This window comes from Pollicipes pollicipes, unplaced genomic scaffold (genome assembly GCF_011947565.3).
Source record: "Pollicipes pollicipes isolate AB1234 unplaced genomic scaffold, Ppol_2.1 Scaffold_4740;HRSCAF=5597_pilon_pilon_pilon, whole genome shotgun sequence".
Taxonomy (NCBI): Eukaryota; Metazoa; Arthropoda; class Thecostraca; order Pollicipedomorpha; family Pollicipedidae; genus Pollicipes; species Pollicipes pollicipes.
Genome location: NW_023596545.1, coordinates 32,814,057 through 32,841,296, shown reverse-complemented (window position 1 = coordinate 32,841,296; position 27,240 = coordinate 32,814,057). Strand labels below are relative to the sequence as shown.

Below are 27,240 nucleotides of genomic sequence, written 5' to 3'. Positions count from 1 at the left end.
CCAGGTCGAACGGCCGGCGCCTGTACCACGGCCACGTCGGTGGGCTGGAACGAGGGCGAGTCGAGGGCGGCCGCCGGCAGCTCGTACTCTGTCTCCCAGCGCACCGTCACCCGCCAGTCAGTCGACACTGGTCGGACGAGGACATGGCTCAGACACCGGCCAGGGATGAGAGCATACCTCAGACATCGATCGGAGGAGAGAGCAGGCTCAGGACATCGGCCGGGGAGAGAGCATAGCTCAGACATCGACCGGGGGAGGAAAGCATAGCTCAGACATCGGCCGGGAGAAGAGAGCATAACTCAGACATCGCCAGGTCTGGAGGGTACGCCCAGACACTTGTAGAGTGGCGGTGCCCGGTTGAAAACGCTCACAAACAGGTGGTCGGGCTTGGACGAGCGCTAACACGCGCGCAGGAGGGGATAATTTTGAGGGAGCTAATTTCCACGAAGATGGCCCGTGCGATTCACTCAGTGTGTGCATCCTACATAGTTCCGACGAAATCATTCAGTCCTGATAGTTGTCTGTGTGCCTTGAAGCTACCACCCCCCACTAAGATGCACACCCAAGTTGTTCAACTGAAAACGCAGTATGCACTGAGCCGGAATGTAGATAGGCTCATATGGGCTAAAGAAGTCCTGGTTGCGGTTGATCCACAGCTGGGCCGCCGCTGCGCCCGACGAACACCTCTGTCGAGGCCTCGTCCACATCACTGTTCTTTTCCACGCGCAGGGTGAAGCGGTACCACCTGCAAAGGCATCGGAATATCACATTATATACAAAAAAACTTATAGCGTTACAATAATGAACGGAAACACACTTTCTGTATGCTTTGTTTCAAAAACCGGGCGGCGTTTAAGACATTCGAGCCATCACGCAATGTTTGGTTTGTGCTCGTGCGGCAGCCACAGAGAGTACAGAGAGCTGAACTAGTCGCCAGAAGAGGGGCATCCTGCCTGCCGCTGCATCCGCCGGCGTCTCGGGCTACGTATCGCGTGTCCCTCACGTGTCGGCGCCGAGCAGGTCTGCCGGCACACGCAGAGTCGGCTGGCTGACGGCCTCCTGGCCCAGGTGCTGCTCCAGGCGGGCGCAGCGCCCCGGGTTGCCGAGAAGCAGCCGCCGCCGCCGTCGGCCAGCTGGCAGTCCATGTAAAGGCGAGCGAGCCGGGGCGCCTGTCCAGGTCAGCCGAACGCGAGCCGTCCAGGAAGACCGGCTGGCCGGCGGACACTGAGCGTCGTTCGGCCGGCAGCCGGGCGCGCACGCCGCCACCTACCGGCCGCAGACGCAGCGAGCCCTGCAAGGAGAGAGGGTCGAGGCGTCAGGACAGTCAGCAGGCTGCTGCCGCTCCTCGGTGGACCGCTGAACTTGCTTCTGAGCATACAGCACAGCCATAACGACTGCGAAAATTTTGGAGGTTTATGGATTGTCAATCAGTGATCCCAGCAGGTGTAATTATAACACGGCTATCCAACGTAATTCATGTACAGCCACGGTATAAGTGATCCGTGCAATAACAGAAGGGAACATCGCCGCGGCTACCAAAGTGAATATTATTAACGGCTAAGAGGAGATCATCAGGCTCTGAGAGACGGCCACGATCAGCTGGCGGGCTTCCGACTGACCGTGCCCACATCTCGGTATCCATCGAGGTAACACGCAGGTGAGGACGAACTCGGACTGCCAGACCAGCTGAGCCGTGTCCAGCCGCAGGGTGGCGCTGTCCAGGCCCTCCAGAGCCGAGGCCGGCATCCCAGGCAGGCGCCAGGCGTACTGGGCAGCAGCACACGCTCAGAGCGAGAAACGAAGGGATCCGAACGTACTAGGGCTGCAGGCACACGCCGAGGGTAAAAACGACGGGGTAGAGCGTACTGGGGCAGCAAGCACACGCTCAGAGCGGGGAAACGAGGGGATCCGGACGCACTAGGGCAGCAGGCACACGCCGAGAGTAAGAAACGACGGGGTCGAGCGTACTGGGGCAGCAGGCACACGCTCAGCGTCAAAAACGACTGGATCCAGGCGTTCTGGGCAGCAGACACACACTGAGAGTCGGAAACGGTGGAACCTGGGCGTGTGGGGGTAGAATGGCACACGCTGAGTGAGAAACGTTGCAGACGATCCAGCTAGGCTCAGGCGTACCGCGGCAAAAGCCCACACGATAAATAATAAGTACGACACGGGCATCCTAGCGTGGCGGGGCAGACGCACACACACGCACACACACACACCACACACACACACACCACACACACCACACACACACACACACAACACACCACACACACACACACACAAACCACACACACAACACCACACACACACACACACACACACACACCATCGGGTATTAGGAGGCACATGGGTGTTGCCATTCCCGGCCGGCGTCACGTATTCTGGGACAGGCGGCCGCCGGACCGGGCACAGCCTGTCGACGCGCAGACGGAAATGGCTGGTTGTGCAGTGAAGTCGAGTGGAAATGACCGCATGTCATATCAGGTCACTTGCTGATGAAAAACAAATGCTGTGCTGCTAGGCTTAGAGAGCAAATGTCTAGGTATACGATTATGTAAGCAAACAAATTTGACAAAACCCATAACGGCTGGATGACGCATTATAACGGTTTTTTATCTCTTATACTTATCGACCAGCAATATCATGACACAACAAATTCCGCGCACCATAAGCGCCTTAGTTTTGCACACCCCACGGGAGCGTCAGCTTAGCTTCATCACATTATCAGCGTCCCCGTGTCAGCCCGCCGGCCAGAGACCCCACCATCGGTGCGAGCGGTCGGCGCCCGCCATCGGCTTAGCTTCATCACATTATCAGCTTCCCCGTGTCAGCCAGCCGTCCAGAGACCCCACCAGCGGTGCGAGCGGCCGGCGCTCGCCGTCGGCTTAGATTCATCACATTATCAGCGTCCCTGTGTCAGCCAGCCGTCCAGAGACCCCACCAGCGGTGCGAGCGGCCGGCGCTCGCCGTCGGCTTAGATTCATCACATTATCAGCGTCCCTGTGTCAGCCAGCCGGCCAGAGACCCCACCAGCGGTGCGAGCGGCCGGCGCCCGTCATCGGCCTAGCTTCATCACATTATCAGCGTCCCGCGTCAGCCAGCCGGCCAGAGACCCCACCAGCGGCCCGAGCGGCCGGCGCTCGCCATCGCCCACCTTGAAGCCGCGCTGCTCGCCGCCGCAGAGGACGGCCGTCGCTCGGTAGGTGTAGAGGCCGCCGGCGGCGATGCGGTCAGGGCCGACCACGGCCACCGAGAGGCCCGAGCTGACCACGCGGAACGCGCGGAACAGGCTGCGCGAGCCGCCTGCCCACGTCTGCGCCTTCGCAAACACCTGGTAGTTGAAGTCGTCGGCGATGAGCTGTGGCGACGGGGCAGCGCGGGCTGTGAGTGCGTTGTTTGCTGGGCCGTGGCGTTCGTGATCGCGTTGTTACCACGAACAACACTGGTGTTCAGCATGGCCAACGATGGCATGCACAGGGTCAAAGGGTTAAATGTGAGCAGATGTCATATAGTATGGACTTCGGTAGAGCTTATTATCTACATGGGCTGTTATCTTACCAAATGTACCAAGCATACTTTCATTTTTCTATCAACATTATGCTATTTCTATCGCTTCTATAGGAGCAACAAGTTTATATATATATATATATATATATATATATATATATATATATATATATATATACGCTGCCACCAGCTGCCACCACACACTCGAAGTTAGGGAAGCAGTTGGCTGCAGCGGGCATCCGGCTGAACGGCTACACGCGCGCGCGCGCCTCTGACCGGTGACGTGTTGATGGTGTAGACGGACACGGCTCCCGTCCCGTACGTCGCATCGCGTTCCATGACCTCGTTGATGCCCTGCCAGACTTCCAGCGTGGTGCGCTGCGTCAGCGTGGTGTCCGCCTCCAGCGTCACGTTCCACGTGTAGGTGAGCGCCCGGCCGAGGCCCTCCAGCGTCAGCGCCCGGTAGGTGGCGCGTGAGTCGGCCGCCGAGCACACCACCGACGGTCCGACCAGGGAGAACTCCGGGGGTACCTGCGGAAGGGAGGCGGCCTGAGCTGACCGGCCCCGGCTCAGGCGCAGGGTACGCCACCGGCTGCCTGGTGGGTCACGACAGCGGTCGTACCCGCGGCAGGGAGTGACCTGGCCTGACCTACCCCGCCTCAGAGCGCGCCACCGACAGCCCTCCGGCAACGTCTGTCGCAGCATTACTTGAATGGCACAGCCATGCTCGCTACACCCCTCTCCCTACATCGCCGCCACTGTGGTGAGAACGTGCAGAATATGCTGTCCCGGTAAGCACCCCGATGCCCTATAACAGCGTAACAACAGTCAATGTCAATCCCTTACGGTGCAGATCTTTAATCCTGCGGTGGAGACCAAACATCTGCCTCGCACGACATGACGCCGACTACCGCGCGCTTCGCCCTGACTGAGATCACTGCTCCCAATAATGGGGTCGAAATTCATCGGTCGCTGCTTCGTTATCCGGCCGCTTCGGCGCCCGTCGGCGACCGAGCGGGCGGGTCGCCTTCGCCGCATTCGTACCGCCATGGCCTCGGCGAAGCTGACGCTGACAGAGCCGGTGGCGCGGCCCGCCAGCGGCCCGCTGCCGACGCCGCGGCTGACAATGGCGCTGCCCTCGGCCAGCGTCAGGGTCAGCGGCCCGCTGGGTGGCGCCATCTTGTCGCCGGGCCGGATCAGCAGCTGACTGCCGCGCACCTGGCAGGCTGTGGGCCAGGGCGCACAGCTCACGGCGGGCGTGAATGGCGGTGGAACCCCCATGAGCGGCATGGCAGGGCCTGGGTACAGATGCGTTCAATGGCAGCTAGGTCGTTTCGCAAGCTGGGTGATCGAAAGACAAACCTGATCCGAACTCGGATATACCTAGCATATTCACCTGTTGCCTTCTTAGAATATCTCTTTTACGCCAAGGGGAACCCATAGAGGCGATATCACTGGCCGACGAGCTCAGCGTCAGCGTTGACTGAGCGCGAACGAGATGTCCCCTGCTGCAGGGCCGCGGGAGACGTCGCGGGCGCCCAGCCGCCACTCACCGGCGTCGCCGAGCTGCTGCAGGCTGTCCGCGTCCAGCAGTTGCTCGCAGCTCTGCTCAGAGGTCACGGGCCGGTCAAACTTGACGCTGATGTGGCGGTACGGAGCCGTGAAGCCGGCGCTCACTATGCGCGGCGCGGTCGACACCATGTCCAAGTGGATCGGCGCGCACGTCTCCCCGCACCTGCCGAGCGGCCCCGGGTCAGCTGACGCTCGGATTACCTGGGGATTGGCATAAGTAGCCAGCAGCATGACAGGTTCACTGGCGAGGAATGCACCAGGCTGCTTAACAGGGATCGTGACGATAGTCGGGTTAATACGTTATTTAGGCTGGCTGAACCGAATGGTTCAAACACGCCATCCAATTTAAGTGGGTCTTAACGATAGACCTAATACAGAGGCACGGATATACCTCACGCTGCAATTCAAAGACATCACCATGACACTGACCCCTGCTTGAGCAGCGCCTGCACGCCGGCCTCATCATAGGCGACGACGGCGCGGTAGCGGCCAGCAGCCGGCAGTCGCGGCAGCCAGGCCTGCAGCGAGCCGGCGCCACCCTTGCGGCTGGTGCCGGCGGCCGGCTTCCGCAGCAGCACGGCAGTGTACGACGGCCGCACGCCGGCCGGCGACAGCAGGCCCAGCAGCACCGGCGCCCCGGCCGTCGGCGTCGTCGACAGCGTCACGCTCACCTGCGAAGGGGCCCAGCTGTAGCCGACTGATGTGTGGTTTTGAGGGCGCTTCGACTGCGCCAGTCATTTAGGGCAGAGCTGCACACGGCGCGCGCCACATCCGGGGAGGGCAAGAGGGGTGGGAACGTGGCGCAGACGAGACGGGAGCAGGCACAACTCCGAAGAAGGGCCGACCAATGCGGCGGCGTTGGAAGTAAGCGCCGTTGCGGGCCGGATTTACCCCAGGAAAACAGCGAAATCACAGGCAACAGTCAGACAGGCGAAGTCAGTCAGACGACCCCATACGCGGCGTGTCCGTCGGCACGGGCCCAGCGCCCAGCCGGCGTGACATACCATGTTCTCCTCCCCCAGCGTGCCCTCGGGCGGCTCCAAGGAGGCGATGCCCAGACTGCTGCTGTTCACCAGCATGAAACTGTCGGCCGAAGTCATGTCGCCGCAGCCGAAGTCGTACGAGCCGAGCGGCAGGTCGGCCGGCAAGTTCGCGCCGACGGCCCACTTCCTTGCGCCTCGTGCCGGCCGCCGTGATGATCAGCGTCTCGTGCGGGAAGGTGGAGACCTGCAGGTGGGGCGTGCGATGTCCTCATCAGGCGGCATGGAGAAGAGTTGAGCACAGTAACAGCGGGCTGATGCGGGAGTGTGAACGAGCACGGAGAGAGTCTCTGCTGATGTCAGCATCAACCACGCTGCCCCGCGCTGACAAACTGCTCATAAATAACAGTCTCTCTCCGTCCTACTGAACAATTGTACCATAAGAACCCTACCACATGAAATGTGGAATGACTGTGTGAGATGTAAAATGTGAATTTCTACAAAGCCTCCGGGACAGCTGATGCATTTTGCATGAGACTTTCATATGCTGCTCTCATTCCGTAGAATCCAGGCGGGTGGCTGAGCACGTTGAACCCATTCCATTAGACGCAGCCGATCAGTTTGATTTCGTGTCTCGCTGACGATAAACGCCATGTCTGAGTGCGCACACGGTCACTGGCATGGGTTACAGACCCTTGACCGACGCAGCGAGCCGCGGCGCACCGTCCCCACTCACGTCCGTCTTCTCGCCGCCGGCGTTCTGCACGAAACAGCTGACCAGCGTGGGGGTCCCAGGGTTTCGTCTGGTTGCGCAGCGGCAGGGCGACGGTGGCGGGCTCGTTGGTTCCCAGTCGCGCCACGTCCACCACCGCAGGCGGCCGACCGAAGCGCTTGCAGGCTGCGGCAGTCGGGGCGGTGTGAAGTGCTAGGATGCGTCACGCGGGGATGGGCCAGAGGGATCACATAGTCGAGAAGACCTCTCCGGGCTTGCTGATGGAGAAATGGCTGAGTTTAATGTTATCTGGCGAATGATCTAGGGTCATACAGCTGGCAGAGCCTCATAGGTGATCACTTAACAATGCCATTAAGTTATCATCCGATTGTATCACCTACAAGGAGTTAGTTTAGGTGTGAAGACCAAGCCGCCTGAGTGTACAAATATGCATTCACCAGAGTTAAAGCATGCTACCGAAGTGAAAAAAATCCATAATATTCGAGCCAATCTGAGTGCTGCACGCGCTGAGCTGAACACAACGAAACGCCAGATGGCGCGACATAACCTCCCGCTCCCTGGCCCCTGCCTAGACGCCCATGCACGGGCCACGCGCCGACGCTCCGGCGCCCGCCCGGCTCCGCGCGCCGCGCGCGGTCGGCCCCACTCACCACCCCAGTTGGCGGCGGCTGGGTGGCGACACTGGCCACAGCGGTCGAGCCGGCGCGGGCTGGACAGCTCGCCGTCGCACGCCTCCTCCGGGCAGGCGACCAGCGGCTGCGCCTCGCCGCTGGTCGCCGAGCAGCGGCCGCACGAGTCGCGGCCGTGGGTGGCCGTCAGGCCCGTGGTGCCCAGCACGCAGTGGCCGCACCTGAGCGCCGACGCGGCGGCGTCAGAGCACGCGGGAGACGTACGCCGTGGCGGTGGCGGACGCGGGAGCAGGGGGACGGTATGACAGTGTCGGAGGCGAGGAGCAGAAGGAAGCGATGGCGGCGTCAGGGACGGGAACAGAAGGACGCGATGACAGTGTCAGAGACTGGGACAGAGGGACACCACGGCGGCGTAAGAGACGGGAACAGAGGGACGGCATGGTGGCGTCAGAGACGGGAACAGAGGGACGGTATTGCAAAGCCAGAAACAGGGAACAGAGGGGAGCCATGGTGGCGCCAGAAACGAGAACAGAAGAACGCCATGGCGGCGTCAGGGATAGAGACAGCGGGACGCCATGGCAGTGTCAGAGATGGAACAGGAAGGCAGCATCGGAGACAACACGGGACAGCACGGTACGGAATTGTGCTGGCATGGAGTGACCGCACGCTGAAGGGCTGACCGTAGCAATGCTGAGCGAATGTGAAGTGTGAGTGGCCGGGAAAGTCGTTTTGACACCTTATGATGCGATACTTAAGGCCGATGCTACACGCTGAGCACATCTTCTAGCAGATCTGGCTGAAGCTCAGCAAAAAACAGCAAAAAAAAACAACAAAGCGATCCACCGATACCCCGGAATGGGCAAACAGTCCGCAATAACCCTGCACGTTACGCCACCACGATCACGCACACACACGCACGCACACACACACACACACACACACACACACACACACACACACACACACACACCACACACACACACACACACACCACACACACACACACACACACACACACACACACACACACACACACACACACACACACACACACACCCACACACACACACACACACACACACCACACACACACACACACACACACACACACACACACACACACACACACACACACACACACATCACGCATGCACGGTTGCGTTGCTGTGCCCAGCAGTGCCGCTGGGCGTCGCAGCGCGCCCCACCCCTTGCTCACGGGTTGTAGTAGGCGCCGGAGCCGCTGACGCTGTCGCAAGGCGCCACAGCGGCCGGCTCCTTCAGGGCGCACACTTCTGCGTCCTGGATGCGCACAAGCTCGCTTTCCATGCACTGGTGGGCGCAGTCCCGCTCCGGCTCCAAACCAGTGGCGCCGCCTACGCACCGCTCGCAGTCTGTGAACGCAGCTGGCGGGGCGGGAGAGAGCAGACGTCAGTCGGCGACTGAGGTAGTGGCCAACTGCAGCTAGGATGGGTACGCAAAGCGCGCCATTTGTAATGCTCCCAGTTTGAGTTGGTGTGGCATACCCCGAACTGAGATAGTGGATGTATAGAATTTAGTGACTGGGAGCTTGACTAGTGGACAACCTCGCGCTGCCATCGTGTGCCTGAGGGCTTTCGCAGCCTAAACCTTCCACTGTCTATGAGCTTAGATGGGGTTATTGAATATCGAGGCAAAGATTAGCTAAATGACCACCTGCAGACCAACTCGATGAATTGTGTATGTCCGCATGCATGCCGTATGAGATTTCGCACTGAATCGTAATTCGAACGGCAGCGACATTTCAAACTAATCCAGGAAAATAAAATGCATGGGTGCATGGCAACATCACTACAATCTAGTCGGCGAGCGTCGGTACGCCACACAACTCGACGAGAAAGGACGCGAGCGCCACATTCACGTCAGACAGCCATAAACACGTCCATCGACCGACGCCTTCGGCGTCTCGGCGCACACGGCGGCATGCGGCGAAGGATCGATGCTGCCCAGGTGTAAGGAGTTAATGGCGACGGACACGCGACGGCCCGACACCAAAGGCAGTCTCGCGGTCACTGACGGCTGCCAACAGCGGCCCGGACGCGGCAGTGGGGAGCCGCGAGTGGCGTGGGACGTCTGAACTGTGACGCGATGGTGGTTACAGCCGTCACTGACCGCGCCTTCTGGGGGCACCAAGCAGCCTACTGATGGTGCACACGGCCCAAGCTGTCCATTTAAGGTGTGCTTACGGCGCAGTTTGAATCCAAGGAGTAGATGCGTGCACGCACTGGGGCCTCCAGTCCCTCCCCTCGACACATTTACTGCGTGTGTCAGTAGGTGCATGAATACACGTTAGCCATAAAAAATTAGAGGTAGACCGGTAAAACCAAACAAATTGAGAGCGTGTCACTTTATCTTAGTCATGCAAGGAATTTTGCGCGCCTGTGACGTGCTGCCCCGAGTTTTCAATAAATCCCCTCAGTTGTATCTCCCACCTATTGCGAATTTATGCGTGCGCCCTTGTCCAAGAGCATCGAGGTGTACTCTCCACACATGAAGTCCCTTCCGGTGCATTTTTCCATCGTCCTGTACAATCCATCGCGACATTGGTCGCCCTCGCAGGCCAGCTGCGTACCATCCAATCGCACACCATCTGCCTCGCAAGCTGTCCCTGAATTACCCACCAACTGCAGCTCGCTAACAATTAACAATCCGCCGCTTTTGCTGCGGTCCTGCTTCGGCGTGGCGCCGCCGCCGGCCCACTCACTGCCGTTGACGTCCTGGTTACAGTCGATGCAGGACTCGCCGGTGCCGCCGCAGCGGCCGCAAACGTCCCAGGGGGCGGCGTACTCGGCGCTCAGCACGGGCAGGTCGGTGCAGTCGGAGCGGAGCACCAGCACGCGCAGCTGGGCCTCGCTCAGGCTGGAGGAGCCGCCGCACATCTGCCGGTAGCATCCACCGTCAATGACACGCCCCAGGCTGGGAGCCATAGCAGGTCTGATGGCAGCATCCACCGTCAAGAACACACACCTCAGGCTGGGAGCCACAGTAGGTCTGATGGTACCATCCACCGTCAATAACACACGTTAGGCTGGGAGCCATAGCAGGTCTGATGGTAACACACACCGTCAAGTACACACACCTCGAGCTGGAGTGCCATAGCAGGTCTGATGGTAACACCACCGTCACGTAAACACACTCAGGCTGGGAGCCATAGCAGGTCTGATGGTACCATCCACCTTCAGTAACACCTCAGGCTGGGAGCCATAGCAGGTCTGATGGTAACACCACCGTCACGTTCACACGCCTCAGGCTGGAAAGCTCACCGGTTGACAGCCAGGTACGGTGAGCAGCTCCGGGGAAGCTGTCTGGTCCCAGGCGGCCAGCACCAGGCCGGCGCCCTCCTCCGCCTCCCGCTCGGACCACGCTTGGCTAGCGTTCTCTGCGGTGAACCGGAGCCGGTCGCCGGGCGCCAGGTAGAGCGGCGTCACGGACACGCCCTGCCCCGGCTCGACTCCCGTGCCGTTCGCCGCACAGCCCGCGCCCCCGGCGAGCCGGCGCGCCAGCTCGGCCATGGCGGCATCGGCCGGCATTCGGCCGCAGTCCGGCGGCGGCCGCTCGAGCGCGGCCGTCATCTCCAGCGCGCTCCACTGGTCGGCGCCGGCCGGTGCCCACTCCCAGCGGCCGAGCGGCGGGCCGACGGCGCGCAGCACGGCCGCGCCCGTCGCCCGGCCGTCTGGGTCGGCGAACGCGCCGCCCACCAGCTGCGCCGCCGTCACCGTCAGCGAGCTGGCGCCGAGCGGCAGCAGCAGCGGCGCCGGCGGCGGCGTGCCGGCCCGCAGCAGTGGGGCGTCGTTCGCCTCGCGCACCTGGTGACACAGCCGCCCGCCAGCCGGCGTCAGCGCCGCGCCGGGTGGGCGCGGGGGACGCGGTGCGTCACCGCTAGAGTACCCGGCGGTATGAGCAGATTATCTCATGTACAGACGCGAGAGGCGTTTCATCAGGTTGGATTCCTTCGTTATCTGGTATGAAGCAATTGCAACAAATGCCCAAATCTGAATGCACCTAAAATTACTGAATGCACCTTTCGCACCATAGGTCTGTCAGTCAGATCACACAAGATGGTGTAAGATGCGCAAGCAAAACAAATATTGTGTATGTGATAACTTGATGTGGGCAAACGTGTCCTATTTCCCAGAAGAGAGGCGTACTCTTCCGTGAGCTACCTCGACTCAACCAACACGGGCGCGCACTTACCATCAGAAGAACCTCCGCCTCCGTTTTGCTCCCCGCCAGGTTAACCTCAAATATGAATCGCACCAGACCTTGGAAGTTGGGTTTGGGTATGAACATGACCTGAGGTTGTTCAGGTGACTCGGGGTCAAGTGGCAATTGTAGCTCCAATGGAGTAAGCTCCAAGGAGTGTTCTTCCCAGCTGAAAAATACAGGAGGAACGCAACCGTCGTATCAAGAAAATCATAGTTTATTACAGTCAAAACATGAACATACGTAAGACCCGTAACGCCTGTAGGGCAACAATAACCTTTATACAATTGACAGTTGTTAATAACAGTAAATAGCAGTTGACACGCCCTTAAACATTAACAACAACTCTACGCAACCAGCTTGTATGGCGGTGAAAACAGTACTTCCTCGCCATGCCAGAGGCAACAGTGACTTAGACACCAACCCAGAAGACCAAACACAGCGTGCGCTCCTCCCGCTTCCGAGCGGCGCACTCACCTGTCCTCGTCGCCGGTGTACGAGAAGAGCGTCTGGCCTGGCACCTCAGAGCGGCGCTGAATCTCTCCGGCGTACCGCACCCGTACCGGTACCGTCGGCTGGTACAGCGAGCGCAGCTGCTGGTACCCGAGCGCGGCGCGGTCCAGCGCCGGCGACTGCAGCTGCCAGCTCAGCTCCTCTGCGCGGGAGGGTCAGCGGTCACTGGGCGCCTGACCCGGTCAGCAGAAGAGAGGCGTACTCTTCGCTCTTCCAGGCGTACCAGTGGAGTGAGTGGCCGTACTAAATGGGTAGCGGGTTGGGTACAGATTCTGGGAAACTTACAGATAATTTGGCTGTCCATGCTCTTTTCATCAGCAGGTGCTCTGCGCCACCCCGGTGCCCCCCCCCCCCCTTGCTAAGGCTCTAGCAGCGTCCCTAACGCCAGAAAAAATTAAACGGGCGGGAGACGGGTTGGTACAACTGGCAAAGACTGGGTAGCGAGCGGGCTGTGGTCATAGCCTTATGGGTAAAGGCGGACTCGGGAAATGAGATCGCACACGTGAAGGAAGGAAGTGAGAGTCGTGGCATAATGCGCAGACAAGCATCGCATCACGCGTCTCAAAGCCGCATCGGACCGGCGCCGGACGACGGCACGACACCGGCGGCACAGGGCAAGGGGGCAGCCGGGCCTGGCGCTGGGTGGCACGGCACACGTCGGGTGGCAACATCTGTGCCAGGGTGCGCGTCACATTTCGCAGCGCGGAGGCGATACTGCGACAGCCATGCCATGTTGGGCGATGTCAAGCGTACTGTGCATACATTCTGGAAGTCAAGCATGCATGTTGGATGATGATGCTACTAGCTATCTGTTACCACGTGTAATAATGCACCATGCAGGTAGCACCGATAGCATGGCACGCGCCGCGCTCCGACAGGCGTCGCCATGACGCGTAATACACTGTGTAAGACAACACTGCAGACATCAATGTGCCGGGACGGGGTCTGCGGCCGGCCGAGCAGGACTGACCGAGGTCGGCGGCCGAGGCGGCGCGGCCCACGGAGACGAGCTCTGAGATGAGCAGCGTGCCCGGCTCGTCCTCGGCGAGGGTCAACTCCGAGGTGTTGATGCTGACCAGCCCGGCCCGGGGCAGCACGTACTGCAGCACCGTGTACTGCAGGCTCGTCTCCTTGTCTGCGGTCGGTGGTGCACAGCGGGGGTGAGCGATAGGGGGACTATGTCAATGGGCACGCAAGCGCGTCTCCTCGTCTGTGGGGAGCAGTACACAGCGGGGTGAGCGGTGGGAGGGGCCACCTCACTGTGCACCACAGTCATTAAATTTGTCTGGGGACAGACAGTTATGGCTGGTGAAATTCGGAAGGCACGCAAAAGGACATCATCAACAGCATGCTCTTAACTGAAGCAGGATCAGTGCGAAGAGTCTCTCCTGGCCAAGCAAGTTAGACGGAATAGTAACCAGGTAATGGACCTAAGCATGCGGAGTACGGCGTTTTGGCTGGCAAGGTCATTTTGCGTCCAATAAGCGGAACAGTGGATCAAAATCCCTGCACCTCAGTGAATTCACCAACGGCAAGGACAGTTCGAGACCTGTTCCAAGGAAGTGGTTCTCCACACCAAGACAGCAGGTGGTTCTGCAGCCCCCAAACTACGCCTCTCGACGTCGTCCAGGCACCCACCGACGTCCTGGCTGAGGTTCAGCTGGCGCAAGCCGAAGCCAGTATCGGCCGGCTGGAACTGCACGAACTGGCTGAAGCGCAAGCGGCTGCCGACGGTGAGTGGGCTGAAGGTGCCGTCGGCCGCGTCAGCTGCCTCCCAGCCCTCGTCGGCCGTCTCCACCAGGAAGCTGGGCGCGTTACCGGTCAGTAGAAGAGTCTGCCGGGTGGGCGGGGCGCGCCTTCAGCGCGTGGTGAGCCCGGCCGCGGCGCGAGGGTGCGCCGTGCCAGGTGTGGCGGGACTAAGCACCGAGCAGGAGCGCCGGGTCGGCGGGCTCTGTGCCGAGCCGAGGCTGGCTGTGAGGCGCGCTCAATGGCTTCAGAATGTCAGTCCCGCTCCTGGCCGGTGAGCCAGTGCGCGACACGCTGGCAGGTGCAGTAGGGAGGCCAAGCGTACTGGTGAGTGCGCTAGAGTTAACGATTACACCACTGAGTGTGATTGTACACTCAGTGTACAAGCACAATATGGTACAATATGGTTAAAATGCGCATAACAGCGAACAGCAAACGGGTGTCGCACAGAAGACCACCGCGTTTATCATCTTTTGCTGGTGAGTGCAATAACAAATGTGTGCATTGCTGAGTGACAGGCCGTGAACGGTTGGGTCGGTGGGTGAAATGCAGCAAAAGCACCGGCCAGCAAAACGCGGACGGGATGTGTTGATGAGGAAGAGCACGGTGACGGGACGCTGAGTCGGCTGGCGTGGTGAACGAGTGCGCCGATGGTCAGGGGTGTCCTGACCTCCGCCGCGGCTGACTGGACGATGGAGTTGAGTGAGACGGCCGGCGGCAGTTCGCTTGACCCCTGGACGACCGGCTCAGGCAGGGTCCATGCCAGACCTGTGTCCAACGGGTCTGCGCAGACCACACGCCGGTCAGTAACATACCGCACCGGCTCAGGTAGGGTCCACACCAGACCTGTGTCCGACGGGTCTGAGCAGACCACACGCCGGTCAGTAACATACCGCACCGGCTCAGGTAGGGTCCACACCAGACCCGTGTCCGACGGGTCTGCACAGACCACACGCCGGTCAGTAACACACTCCGCCGGCTCTGGCAGGGGGTCCACACCAGACCCGTATCCGACGGGTCTGCACAGACCACACGCCGGTCAGTAGCACACTCCACCGGCTCTGGCAGGGTTCACACCACACCCGTATCCGACGGGTCTGCACAGACCACACGCCGGTCAGTTGTCTGCATTCCAGATAAGGCCAGGGTGGCATACTGATCACCAGTGTGTGCCTTGCACCAGCCCACACGGCTAGCCAGTGTATCATCGGCTTTTCGCAAGGCACTCCCACACGGTACACTGCCATACCAGGCCAATCTGCTTCAAAAAGCTCTACCAACACATCTGGATAAAGCCCAAAGTGTTGCACGGCAACCCAACACACCTCTGCTGACCTCGCCGAGGTCAGCCAACGGCGCAGTGCCTCAACCAGGCTTGACATTTGCACTTCCCTGACGTTAACCAACAGCAGCCAGTAAATTTGCAATGCCCGAGTGTCGTGAATCAATAGATTCCCCGCGGATCTCATTAAGTTAGCAAACATCGCCGGTTAAAAGAAATATGACAACATGGTGACATCACGCATACCTCCACGGGTTTCCAGTCACATTATTTTGGGTAGACTACTACCCCCCACTCCGTCACCCGTCGCCTGCCGCCCGCCATCCGTCATCTCCACCCAAATGCGCAATTTGGCCCCGCCAACAGTGAGCTCAGCATTACAATCGTTGCAAGGCGTAACAATCGACCTGCTTTGCGCGTGACATTCACACGAAAGGTGCTCATTTGTCGCACGTTCGAAGCACAGCGAGTGAGAGTCACTGTCCGTTCAGAGGTGCAGCAGCTTGGAACGGGGGCCGCCAGAAGTGCGGCAGGCTCGTATTGTGAGCTGGGAAAATGCATTTTCAACAGGAAAACATAACCTTATGTGGATTTGGGGAAAAGGTTGGGGACGATTTTCTGAAACGATCGGCAAGGTAGTGTTGATGTTTTGTTTTACATTAACTGAAATGCATATGCATTGTCGATTAAACTTCGGTGCGCCTAGAACCCGCGTCTGAACGGGTTGTGTTAGCTACACATACTGTGGACATTCTATTCTTGTGAATACGTTTGCAAACGGACCACACAAATTTTTTGAACATATTACAGTGAACGATGTCCACATTTTGCTTTCCAGAATTATATATATATATATATATATATATATATATATGTGTGTGTGTGTGTGTGTGTGTGTGTGTGTGTGTGTGTGTGTGTGTGTGTGTGTGTGGGTGTGTGTGTGGTGGTGGGTGTGTGTGTGTGTGGTGTGTGTGTGTGTGTGTGTGTGTGTGTGTGTGTGTGTGTGTGTGTGTGTGTGTGTGTGTGTGTGTGTGGTGTGTGTGTGTGTGTGTGTGTGTGTGTGTGTGTGTGTGTGTGTGTGTGTGTGTGTGTGTGTGTGTGTGTGTGTGTGTGTGTGTGGTGTGTGTGTGTGTGTGTGGGTGTTGGTGTGTGTGTGTGGTGTGTGTGTGGTGTGTGTGGTGTGTGTGTGTGTGTGTGTGTGTGTGTGTGTGGTGTGTGTGTGTGTGTGTGTGTGGTGTGTGTGTTGTGTGTGTGTGTGGTGTGGTGTGTGTGTGTGTGTGTGTGTGTGTGTGTGGGGTGTGTGTGTGTGGTGTGTGTGTGTGTGTGTGTGTGTGTGTGTGTGTGTGTGTGAGTATATATGCATGTATTCATAAATATATGTATATGACCCATATATGCATATACATAATATATATATAGATAGATAACCAGAACATCAACGGACGAAATCCGATAATTTTTTGGACCCGTTTCCTTATGGCGACTCACAACTCTGCCCATTGTGAGAAATCGACAACCGTTCATACAACTGGGCGAAGAGGCCGATAGGCCCGATGGCAGTATGGATTCGATGTCGCGGATAAAAACATTTTCCTTTGCACGCAATCATCTCATGCTGAACGGCATGAATTTTCGAAAACTACCTGCGCTTCGGGTGTTCTTTCGACGTTGGTGTTGTACCAAGATCTAACGTGGAAGCAATCACCGACAGCTTTGTGCTCGTATAGTGCCCCCGAAACGACACGTCCTCAAACAGCAATATAGCACGTGACTGGGCGGCATTCCTTCGAACAGCCCCGGCACGAGACGGCTGACCCACGTGACCACGGGGCCGTGTGATGCTCACCCTGACAGGCACGGTAGGTCACGCACGTCTCCTGGCCGGAGCAGACCACGTGACTGGGCGGGCAGACGACGCCGCAGGCGTCGGCGGGCGACTGGCAGCGGTCGGTGATGACGCAGAAGCTGAAGCACAGCCACCGCGGACCGTCAGTCGGCAGCGACAATCGGTGCAGGGGGGGGGGGGGGGGGGGGGGCGTGCTAGGAGTATTGGTCCGGGGGTCAGAAAGAAGTGGATTGGTAGGGGGGACTTTGAGGCTCGTGCTAGTGGTTTTGGTCCGGGACGTGGAAGAAGTGGATCGGTCGGGGGGGGGGGGGGGGAAGGGGATTATGAGGCTCGTGCTATTGGTTTTCGTCAGCGGGGAAGAATTGGACCAACGGACGCTCCCGCCAGCGCGACAAAAGCAGGCTGTTTAAGGCCGTGGACTGTAAATAAGCTTTACTACGTTGCCGCCCACACGCCTGCCGTCATGATTTCAAAATTAAATTAATTGAAGTGAAAGGACAATGGCCGCCTGACGATAGTAAGACCAAAAATTTAGGACGACTTGTGAGTGGCAACTGCAGAACTGTCAACGTTGGGCGTCAGATCACGTTGAATGCTTTAAAACATTTTGGCGCAAGGTGGTTGCGGTATTTCAAATAAAGCACTTACACTTGGTCGATTTCACAGCTATCTAGAGGCCCTGGTACCGTTGAGGTCTGGAAAACAAGTCATGTGGTAAATTTTCGCCGACCTGAAACCGTGTAATCGCGACTCTATGCGCTATGAGTCATGAGTCACAAACGCCGAACCTGACCATGGACGCATAACATACTAAATCATTTCCTTATAGACACAGGATCATAGTCTGCCGTGATGAGGTGAGTGTGGTCCTCGTATGCAAGCCAACACCTAGCTAGCAAGCGTATTTTGTTACCGTGCGGCCGGTTGCATAGCACCTCAACATGGACCGCCCACGAACCGGACCGGCCGAGAGTGGGCACCGCAACAGTCGCACACTAGCCGGCATACAGTGCTCGACAACCACCTCGTGCCAGTGCCCTCGCACGTGACATGCTCTCGGGTGTTATCACCCGAGTGCCCCAACCACCACCATTAACAGAAGAACACCGATCAAAAAGTGACCACGCGCTCGCATCGTGCCACTGTGTACACGGCTCGCAGGCAAACTCCGCTGTGCTTTGTCATCATCGCTCCGAGACAGAAAAACAAGCACACACCTTCTGAAAAATTGCAACGAGTAAAAATTGTCCGGCCAAAACGTCGCCGGCTGTCGTGGCCGCGCGCCGGGCCGCATGCAGCGGGCGTCAGCGTCGGCGGCGCGCGGCGGCTGCGTCGCGCGGCGCCGCCACCGCCGGCAGCGTGGCCGGCGGTCGCACCAGGACCGGCTGTGCACGGTGTGCCTCAGCGATCGCCGTCCCAAAACGGGCCCCGCAAGCGCGCGCGCGCAAAAATTCAGACGGTGTCGGCAGGTCTGGTGGCGGGTGGCGCTCCGGAGGCGGAGGAGGCGCGCACGGGTCGACGGCCGCGCCCTGCTGGTACGTTACCTGCGCCGTGGTGGAAGGCTCGGAGCCGGAGGCGTTCAGGGTTACGGGGGTCTCGGCGGAGGTCAGCTCGGGTGAGGAGGACCAAGGGCTCACTTCGGTGCCAAGCGAGGTGTTCGTGCTGGCAGTGGTTTCCTGCGATGTCCAGGTCTCGTCAGTGCCGAAAGTGGTTTCCTGCCATGTCCAGGTCTCGTCTGTGCTGGCAGTGGTCTCCTGCGAAGCCCAGGTCTCGTCCGTGCCGGAAGTGGTTTCCTGCGATATCCAGGTCTCGTCTGTGCTGGCAGTGGTTTCCTGCGATGTCCAGGTCTCGTCCGTGCTGGCAGTGGTTTCATGCGATGTCCAGGTCTCGTCCGTGCTGGCAGTGGTTTCCTGCGATGTCCTGGTCTCGTCCGTGCCGGAAGTGGTTTCCTGCGATGTCCAGGTCTCGTCCGTGCTGGCAGTGGTTTCCTGCGATGTCCTGGTCTCGTCCGTGCCGGAAGTGGTTTCCTGCGATGTCCTGGTCTCGTCTGTGCCGGAAGTGGTTTCCTGCGATGTCCAGGTCTCGTCCGTGCCGGAAGTGGTTTCCTGCGATGCCCAGGTCTCGTCCGTGCCGGAAGTGGTTTCCTGCGATGCCCAGGTCTCGTCCGTGCTGGCAGTGGTTTCCTGCGATGTCCTGGTCTCGTCCGTGCCGGAAGTGGTTTCCTGCGATGTCCTGGTCTCGTCCGTGCCGGAAGTGGTTTCCTGCGATGCCCAGGTCTCGTCCGTGCTCACTTGGGTGACGTCAGATGTTACTGCTGTGGGTGTCGAGGTCGTTACTTGGCTGTGCCACGTTGAGGTCCCTGCGCCGGATGTTGCTGTTGCGGCGTCTCGGTCAGTGGTGGCAGTCACAGCAGCTGAGGTCAGATCGGTGGGTCGTTGTTTCTTCATCGCCCGGAACCAGACTATTGGCTCCAACTGAGCTCGAAAAGCTGTCGGTGGAACTTGAAGTCGGTAATCCATCGGTTGTGGTCTGTGATGACAAGGCTGGTGACCCATCGGTTGTGGTCTGCTGGGAGGTCATAGATTCTTCAGTTGTCATCTGAGGTAAGGTCGATGACCCATCGGTTGTGGTCTGCTGGGAGGTCATATATTCTTCAGTTGTCATCTGTGGTAAGGTCGGTGATCCATCGGTTGTGGTCTGCTGGGAGGGCAGCGATTCTTCAGTTGTCATCTGTGATAACATCGGTAATCCATCTGTTGTGGTCTGCTGGGAGCTCAGTGATTCTTCAGCTGTCATCTGTGGTGAGGTCGGTGATTCATCGGTAACGTTTTGTTGCGAGGTCGGTGATTCATCGGTTGTGTTTTGTTGTGGGGTCATTGACGCATCGGTTGTGGTCTGTGGCAATGTCGGTGAACCATCGGTTGTGTTTTGAAGCGAGGTCGGTTGTTCATCGGTTGTGTTTTGAGGTGAGGTCAGTGATCCATCTGTTGTCATTTGTGGTGAGGTCGGTGATTCATCGGTCGTGGTTTGAGGCGAAGTCAGTGATCCATCGGTTGTGTTTTGCTGTGAGGTCAGTGACCCATCGGTCGTGGTTTGAGGCGATGTCGGTGATCCATCTGTCGTGTTTTCAAGGCAAGGTTTGCGATCCACCGATTGTGGTTTGTGGTGAGAGCGGCAATCCATCAGTTGTGGTCTGTGGTGATGTTGATAATCCATCGGATGTACTTTGTTTTGAGGTTGGTGATCCATCGGTTGTCATTTGTGGTAAGATCGCCGTCAGTCCCGTTACCTCTTCAGTGGCCGCGCTGGACGGATCCGTCGTTCCCTGTGATAAATTTGACGCCGATCCTGTCGTTTCCAGCGTCGTGCTGGGCATTTCCGTCGCGCCGTCAGTGGACGCAGCTGATCCTTCCACCGTCGTGTGCGTAACGTCCTCTGTTGTGACGCCGCTCCCCGCGGCGTTCCCACTTCCAGCGATCAGGCAAGTACCCTCGAGAACGCAGCTGTCGTTGGCCAGACAGAACACGAGCCCGAGACCGCAGACGATCTCGCGCTTGGCTCGGCAGGCGGCGTGTGGCTGGCACTCGCCCGTGCTCATGCAGTAGACGAGGCCGGGCGGGCAGGCGGATGGCGCTGGCGAGCCGGTGGGTGGCGCCGGCGAGCCGCACTGGTCGTGGCGCCGGCACTCTCCCGCCGCCGCGCAGTACACCTCGCCCGGAGCGCAGACGAGCGGCAGGCGACAGCGGTCCTCGGGCAGGCAGGCGCCGGCCGGTCCGCAAGCCCGCAGACCGGCCGGGCAGGCCGGACCGCGCCCCGGCCGCCGGCACTGCCCGGCCGGCTGGCAGCGCCGCAGCCGCGGGCAGTACACCTCCCTCGGCGGGCAGGGCCGTTCGCCTCCGCCGGGCTCGGCACACTCGGCGTGCGGCGTGCAGTGGCCGGCGGAGATGCAGTATGTCTCCCCCAGTGGGCAGACCCTCCCGCTGCCGCTGGGGCCGGCGCAAGCGGCGTGTGACGTGCAGCGGCCGGTGGAGGCGCAGAACATCTCCCCCGGCGGGCAGGGCCCCTCGCCGCTGCCGGGCTCAGCACACGCGGCGCGTGGCGTGCAGCGGCCGGTGGAGGCGCAGAACATCTCCCCCGGAGGGCAGGGCCCCTCGCCGCTGCCGGGCTCAGCACACGCGGCGCGTGGCGTGCAGCGGCCGGTGGAGGCGCAGAACATCTCCCCCGGCGGGCAGGGCCCCTCGCCGCCGCCGGGCTCAGCACACGCGGCGCGTGGCGTGCAGCGGCCGGTGGAGACGCAGAACATCTGGCCAGGGGGGCACGCGGCCGTGTCGGCGCAGCGTCCGGGCGCCGTGCAGCCGCCGGTCTGCATGCAGTAGATCTCGCCGCGGCGACAGGGACCGTCGCCGGCGGCGGCGCAGAGCGGCGCCGACAGACAGGTGCCGGTGTGCGGGCAGAGGGAGAGGGGGGACGGCACAGGCAGCGGCGGGACAGGTCAGCGACGGGAGCTGGCACCGGTCGGCGGCCAGGCAATAGGTCAGCGGGGCCGGGCAGCGGCGGCCGCCCTCCAGCTGCTCCTAGAGGACACACAGGAGCCGGCGTGAGCGCGCGGCGCGCCGGGGGACGGCAGCGCACGGACCGGCTCAGCAGGACGGGGGGTGGGCCCGCCCGTGACGCCTGCAGCAGGCCGACTGTCTGCAACGCAGGCGGGATGCGCAGAACACGACTCGGCAAGCATGGATGCGGCGTGGCTAAAACTAGTTGTGAAATACACACGGTATGTACAAAGTAGCACGTAGTGGAGAAGCCAAGATATTCTTTGGAGCCATGCCCACTCCCCGCCCTCTGGTGGCAAGGGTCACCGTGGGGTGAGGGTATGAGTTTTTTCTGACGGTGTAAGAGGCCTGTAAGGTTTATAAAACATCAAAAAAAAAACGGGCTCCGATGCATCATGCATCTCAATGGGGTCTGGAACCTTAAAAGGTGCCCCGAATCCCTTCCCTCCCGCAAAAAGGCCTTCGAGCGGCGATTACCCTTGGCTGGAAGGGCCCCTGTTGACCCAATTTGACACCTGTCGAGATGAAATCCCGACTGCGTCGCTGGTAGTAGGTAACTAAGTGCATAAGGCAGTTGTTCATGTGACTTTGACTTACAGTCCTAAGCAGCGAGAAAATAAACATATAAACTTTTCTTAGGGCGTTAATGGCACGGGAGTGCTCCACATTTGCATGGGGTTTTGAACTGAAATAGCCATTTAAAGATCACTTGGTGCGGGTCAAGCCCTTGACAACCCGATGTTCTCAAGACCTAAAGCCTTCTAGTTTTTTAGCTACATGCCTGCGGATATGTGCAGATTATTTCGTGCAGACCATTTCAAGGTCACTAGGCATACATGATACCACAGAAACGTGATTTAAACCCTACCATCCCATTGGCCATCGGCATTTAAGCCCGAAAAGGAGATAGCCGTCGATCTTTTTCTATCTAGCGTCAAAGATCACGGTTGCCAAGTGCAATGGACGTCGATTGGACGCCAATTAGTATTTGCCAGACCACTCAACTTAACATCACAGATTGCGCTTTGTTTTACATGATATATGAAGTTGGACATGGTTGATAGTTATTGATGAAATAAGACATAAAATCGAATAATATAAGAAGGGCGTCATAACCCCGAGTGTATGAATACAAGTAAAAACCTTGAACTCACGATAAACATGCAAGAGTAGTACGAGAAAAAGCGAAAACGCGAGCAAACAATGATATTTCGTATAGCAAACGCCCATAGCACCGCCACGGCCACCTTTCGGGAGATTAAAGTACTACAAGTGTGCGCTAGGGTGGTAATTTAACCCGGCTGGTTCGGCAGCACCTGAACGTCATACAAATGTTGCATGACGCAACCAAACAATGACGTATTAAGAAGCATGGTTACTAAGTAGAGAAATGGCATTGTCTAGAGCAGCGTTTCGTACTAAAAAGTATTCCAAATTGAGTTCATTACATCTCATGTTTGCTTCGATATCTTCAAATGCGGAACATTCCCTTCAAGCCCCATCAAACTATCTTTGATACGAGTAGCGTACTTCGTTTGCTCGAAACTACCATGAACTTGTAAAGACACGAATTATGCAAATGGAGCGATGCAAGTATAATTATTAATTGCAAGTGCATTTGACGCAAGACTGCATGATTATGGCCGGCTCATGCTAATGTAAGAGGTAATAAGCAGTTCTATTGCATATTGCGCAGTACTTCGTGGCTAAACGCTCATCAATACGAGTAATGTTGCAATCAGTAAAAGGGATCCATGACATGGGCAGCATATTCAGCTAAATGAAGACAAATCCAAACGCTCTCTACGTCCAACAAGCCGAATACAAGGGAGACAAAATACGTAGGAACCAATGTATGATGGGTGTCAAAACCACTTATGATCATCTCCGTTCCAGCAGGCCACACACTGACTGCAAGGAGCACGCCTTCCTGCGGAGAAAAAGGCACTCGGAGGGCTAACAGGCCCGATGTGCAGCACGCACGGCACGCGGGGCCGGAGCTGGCGGCCACGGCCGGGCCACCCACCTCGGGCCGGCAGGCACCCGGCACGCAGCCTCCCTCGGCCACGCAGTAGACGGAGCCGAGCGGGCAGGCGGCGCGGCCGGGCCGCGGGCAGCCGCGCGCCGCCGGCTCGCAGCGCTCCGACCCCAGGCAGAAGACGGTGCCGGCCGGGCACCGGGGTCCTGCAACGGGCAGGCGGGGAGACGGTGTGTCACGGCCAGCGCGGCAGGAGAGGCGCCCGTGCCGCGAGCACGGCAGTGACTCGCCGCGCCGAGCTCGCCGCATGGGATGCGTGACGATGGAACACAGATGTCGATGTCCTAAGCTAAGATGTCGTGGGCTGACACACAGACGCACACACAACAACGGGAGCGAAGGATTTAACTAAAGTGGTTGTCGGCTGCCTTCCAATAAGGACTACGCGTGACGAACATTGTTCCGATCTACATGGCTCTCAAAAGAGGGACAAACTGTTCAACAAGGTGTCTTACATTGCATGCATACGCGTGGTACAAGTCCATTATGAAAATGATGGACGAACTGCTGTCGCTGCTTCTCCTTACAGGCTGCCCACGACCTTTATGCCACGGCGTTGCGTATTTGCCTCCCTTCAATGACCTGCTGTGGGACTCATTCCTGACAAGACGTGTGCAGGTGTGCTCGCACAATAGGATCGATGCGTACGGACTCGCGGCGTTTGCACCGGTGGTCGGAAGCGGACACAGTCGCAACAGAACCACCTGACGCGTTTGAGTGGTGGCAAAGCAGACCGACAGCCCCGGTCTCCGTAGCAACGCCGAGCAACAATTACAACGGATACGAACCACGTCGATACTCGGGCAATGACGTCATGAGCTCGTGGCCCCCAGACACAAGCACCGAGCACTGGAACGCCTGCTTCGGCACTGGCAGGCGGACAACCGGCCGGTCCCGGGCTCGACAGCGGACCACCGGCCTGTCCCCGGCACGGCCAGCGGACACCAGACCGGTTCCCAGGCACGGCACGGAAACACCGGCCAGTCCCCGGGTCAATAGCCGGCACATGCCTGTCCCGGCTCAACAGCAGGACACGGTCCGGTCCCGGACCCTGCCGCCCGGTCAGCCGTCAGAGCAACTGCGCCTTGACCGTGCCGCGGGCGCATCACGCCAGGACCGGGATGACCCGGTCGACATGAACGTCACATGTCCCCGCCCCAGCGTCGCGTTGGGGCTGTGGAGCCGGCAGTGGTTTAGCGCTGTTTCAAGCCAGCGACGTTCGGGTGCATGGGGTTTGCGACTCGACCAGCGCGTGCCTGACAGAACACGTCCGCAGCCGCCAAGAGGACCCGCCCAGCGCGCGGCAGCTCGTGGATTACCCACTGTCCAGAGTCGGAGGACATGCCAGCTGATGGCAGGGCATCGCTGAGCGAAATACCAACCCTTGCGTTGGTCACGTTGAGTTCAGAAAAGACTGTGAGTTGTGAAATAATGGCAAGGAACCTGACAGCCCTTGAACACTAGCTGCGGGAAGTGGTAGTTTGGACATTCCACGTCAGCCAACCACTTAAAGCGCAATTTTACCGACCACCATCTCAGGTCTTGACCGGGCCGAGTTTGTGGGGTTATGTTGTACTCTGATCGCGATTCAAATATTTAGACCTCTGCGCATAGGCTTTTTTCGTTGGTGATTTCAGAAAACAAGGCATTAACTAAAGTTGCTGAATAATACGATGATGGCTTCGCAACCAAAGACATTTGCTATCAGAAAACGTTATTATGTATGCGATAGATTTCCCTAATTGGCAATATACAGACAAACTTAATTATTGACATCATTATTGAATGTGCATTTTGGATACCAAAACTCAATTTTCCCAGCGGATGGCATTTTTGGCTTCCTAGGCGGCTTGATGTTTTGAATTGTAGTTCAACTTTACATCGGCAATTATCAACAGAAAAGTGGCGACTCGCAAAGCACTCGCACAGTGAGAATGTGATCATGGCCGGGCTGAGCGGCGCGGCGCGGGCCTCAGGCGGTGACCGTGCTGACTAGCCCCTCAGGCGATGACCGTGGTGACCAGCCCCTTCAGGCGGTGACCGTGGTGACCAGCCTCCTCAGGCGGCGACCGTGCTGACCAGCCCCCTCAGGCGGTGACCGTGGTGACCAGCCTCCTCAGGCGGTGACCGTGCTGACCAGCCCCCTCAGGTGATGACCGTGGTGACCAGCCGAGCTCGGGCGGTGACCGTGGTGACCAGCCTCCTCAGGTGATGACCGTGCTGACCAGCCCCCTCAGGCGGCGACCGTGGTGACCAGCCTCCTCAGGCGGCGACCGTGCTGACCAGCCTCCTCAGGCGGTGACCGTGCTGACCAGCCCCCTCAGGCGGTGACCGTGCTGACCAGCCTCCTCAGGCGGCGACCGTGCTGACCAGCCTCCTCAGGCGGTGACCGTGCTGACCAGCCCCCTCAGGCGGTGACCGTGCTGACCAGCCTCCTCAGGCGGTGACCGTGCTGACCAGCTCCCTCAGGCGGCGATGCTGACCAGCCTCCTCAGGCGTTGACCGTGCTGACCAGCCCCCTCAGGCGGCGACCGTGCTGACCAGCCCCCTCAGGCGATGACCGTGGTGACCGGCCGAGCTCGGGCGATGACCGTGCTGACTAGCCGAGCTCGGGCGGCGACCGTGGTGACCAGCCCCCTCAGGCGGTGACCGTGCTGACTAGCCCCTCAGGCGATGACCGTGGTGACTACCTTCAGGCGGTGACCGTGGTGACCAAACCCCCTCAGGTGAATGACGTGGTGACCAGCCCGAGCTCGGGCGGTGACCGTGCTGACCAAGCCCCCTCAGGTGGATGACCGTGGTGACCAGCCGAGCTCGGGTGGTGACCGTGCTGACCAGCCCCCAGGCATGACCGTGGTGACTAGCCCCTTCAGGCGGTGACCGTGGTGACCAGCCCCCTCAGGCGATGACCGTGGTGACCAGCCCCTTCAGGCGGTGACCGTGCCGACCAGCCCCCTCAGGTGATGACCGTGGTGACCAGCCGAGCTCGGGCGGTGACCGTGCTGACCAGCCCCTTCAGGTGATGACCGTGGTGACCAGCCTCGGGCGACGACCGTGGTGACCAGCCCCCTCAGGCGGTGACCGTGCTGACCAGCCCCCTCAGGTGATGACCGTGGTGACCAGCCGAGCTCGGGCGACGACCGTGCTGACTAGCCCCTTCAGGCGGTGACCGTGCTGACCAGCCCCCTCAGGTGATGACCGTGGTGACCAGCCGAGCTCGGGTGATGACCGTGATGACCAGCCCCCTCAGGCGATGACCGTGGTGATCAGCCGAGCTCGGGCGATGGCCAGCCGAGCCCGGGCGGTGACCGTGCTGACCAGCCCAGCTCGGGCGACGACCGTGCTGACCAGCCAAGCTCGGGTGATGACCGTCATGACCAGCCCCCTCAGGCGATGACCGTGGTGAGCAGCCGATTTCAGGCGATGGCCGGACTGACCAGCCCCTAAGGCGATGACCGTTCTGACCAGTCCCCTCAGACGATGACCTCACTCACCAGCTGCCCGCGGGCGGCAGCAGCTCTCCGCTGCCGCAGCTGCCGGACCGCTTGCAGCGCATCTCGGTCATGCAGAACACGTGGTCGGGCTCGGTGCAGACG

The 27,240-nt window shown here is 59.3% G+C and overlaps 4 protein-coding genes across 4 annotated transcripts in view; all 4 read right to left on the bottom strand.

Annotated features, from left to right (window-relative positions):
- Positions 1–1,266: 1,266 nt before the first annotated feature.
- Positions 1,267–5,535, bottom strand: LOC119098233 (uncharacterized). Its single transcript, XM_037221159.1, has 7 exons — positions 5,515–5,535; positions 5,067–5,248; positions 4,558–4,739; positions 3,790–4,044; positions 3,161–3,364; positions 1,670–1,767; positions 1,267–1,291 (listed from the first exon to the last, which is right to left on the bottom strand). Exons 2-7 carry the CDS (start codon positions 5,212–5,214, stop codon positions 1,267–1,269), a joined length of 912 nt encoding a protein of 303 aa, XP_037077054.1. The 5' UTR covers positions 5,215–5,248; positions 5,515–5,535.
- Positions 5,536–8,643: 3,108 nt separating this feature from the next.
- On the bottom strand, positions 8,644–11,035 carry LOC119098232 (uncharacterized; the record flags this gene model as incomplete). The annotated part of the gene is given in 4 exon segments (XM_037221158.1): positions 8,644–8,830; positions 10,168–10,342; positions 10,727–10,900; positions 11,030–11,035. Coding segments are annotated over 4 exon segments (542 nt in total), but the record flags the coding sequence as incomplete, so codon positions are not given.
- A 1,104-nt stretch (positions 11,036–12,139) lies between these two features.
- Positions 12,140–20,618, bottom strand: LOC119098231 (uncharacterized). The gene is made up of 7 exons (XM_037221157.1): positions 20,343–20,618; positions 17,702–17,748; positions 17,054–17,172; positions 14,596–14,708; positions 13,818–14,013; positions 13,150–13,314; positions 12,140–12,321 (listed from the first exon to the last, which is right to left on the bottom strand). Exons 1-7 carry the CDS (start codon positions 20,427–20,429, stop codon positions 12,140–12,142), a joined length of 909 nt encoding a protein of 302 aa, XP_037077052.1. The 5' UTR covers positions 20,430–20,618.
- A 6,516-nt stretch (positions 20,619–27,134) lies between these two features.
- Positions 27,135–27,240, bottom strand: part of LOC119098230 (phosphoethanolamine N-methyltransferase) — a 23,525-nt gene continuing 23,419 nt past the window's right edge. Inside the window, exon 6 of the mRNA XM_037221156.1 lies at positions 27,135–27,227. Coding sequence (XP_037077051.1) covers positions 27,135–27,227 — 93 coding nt within the window. The remainder of the gene's footprint in view (positions 27,228–27,240) is intronic.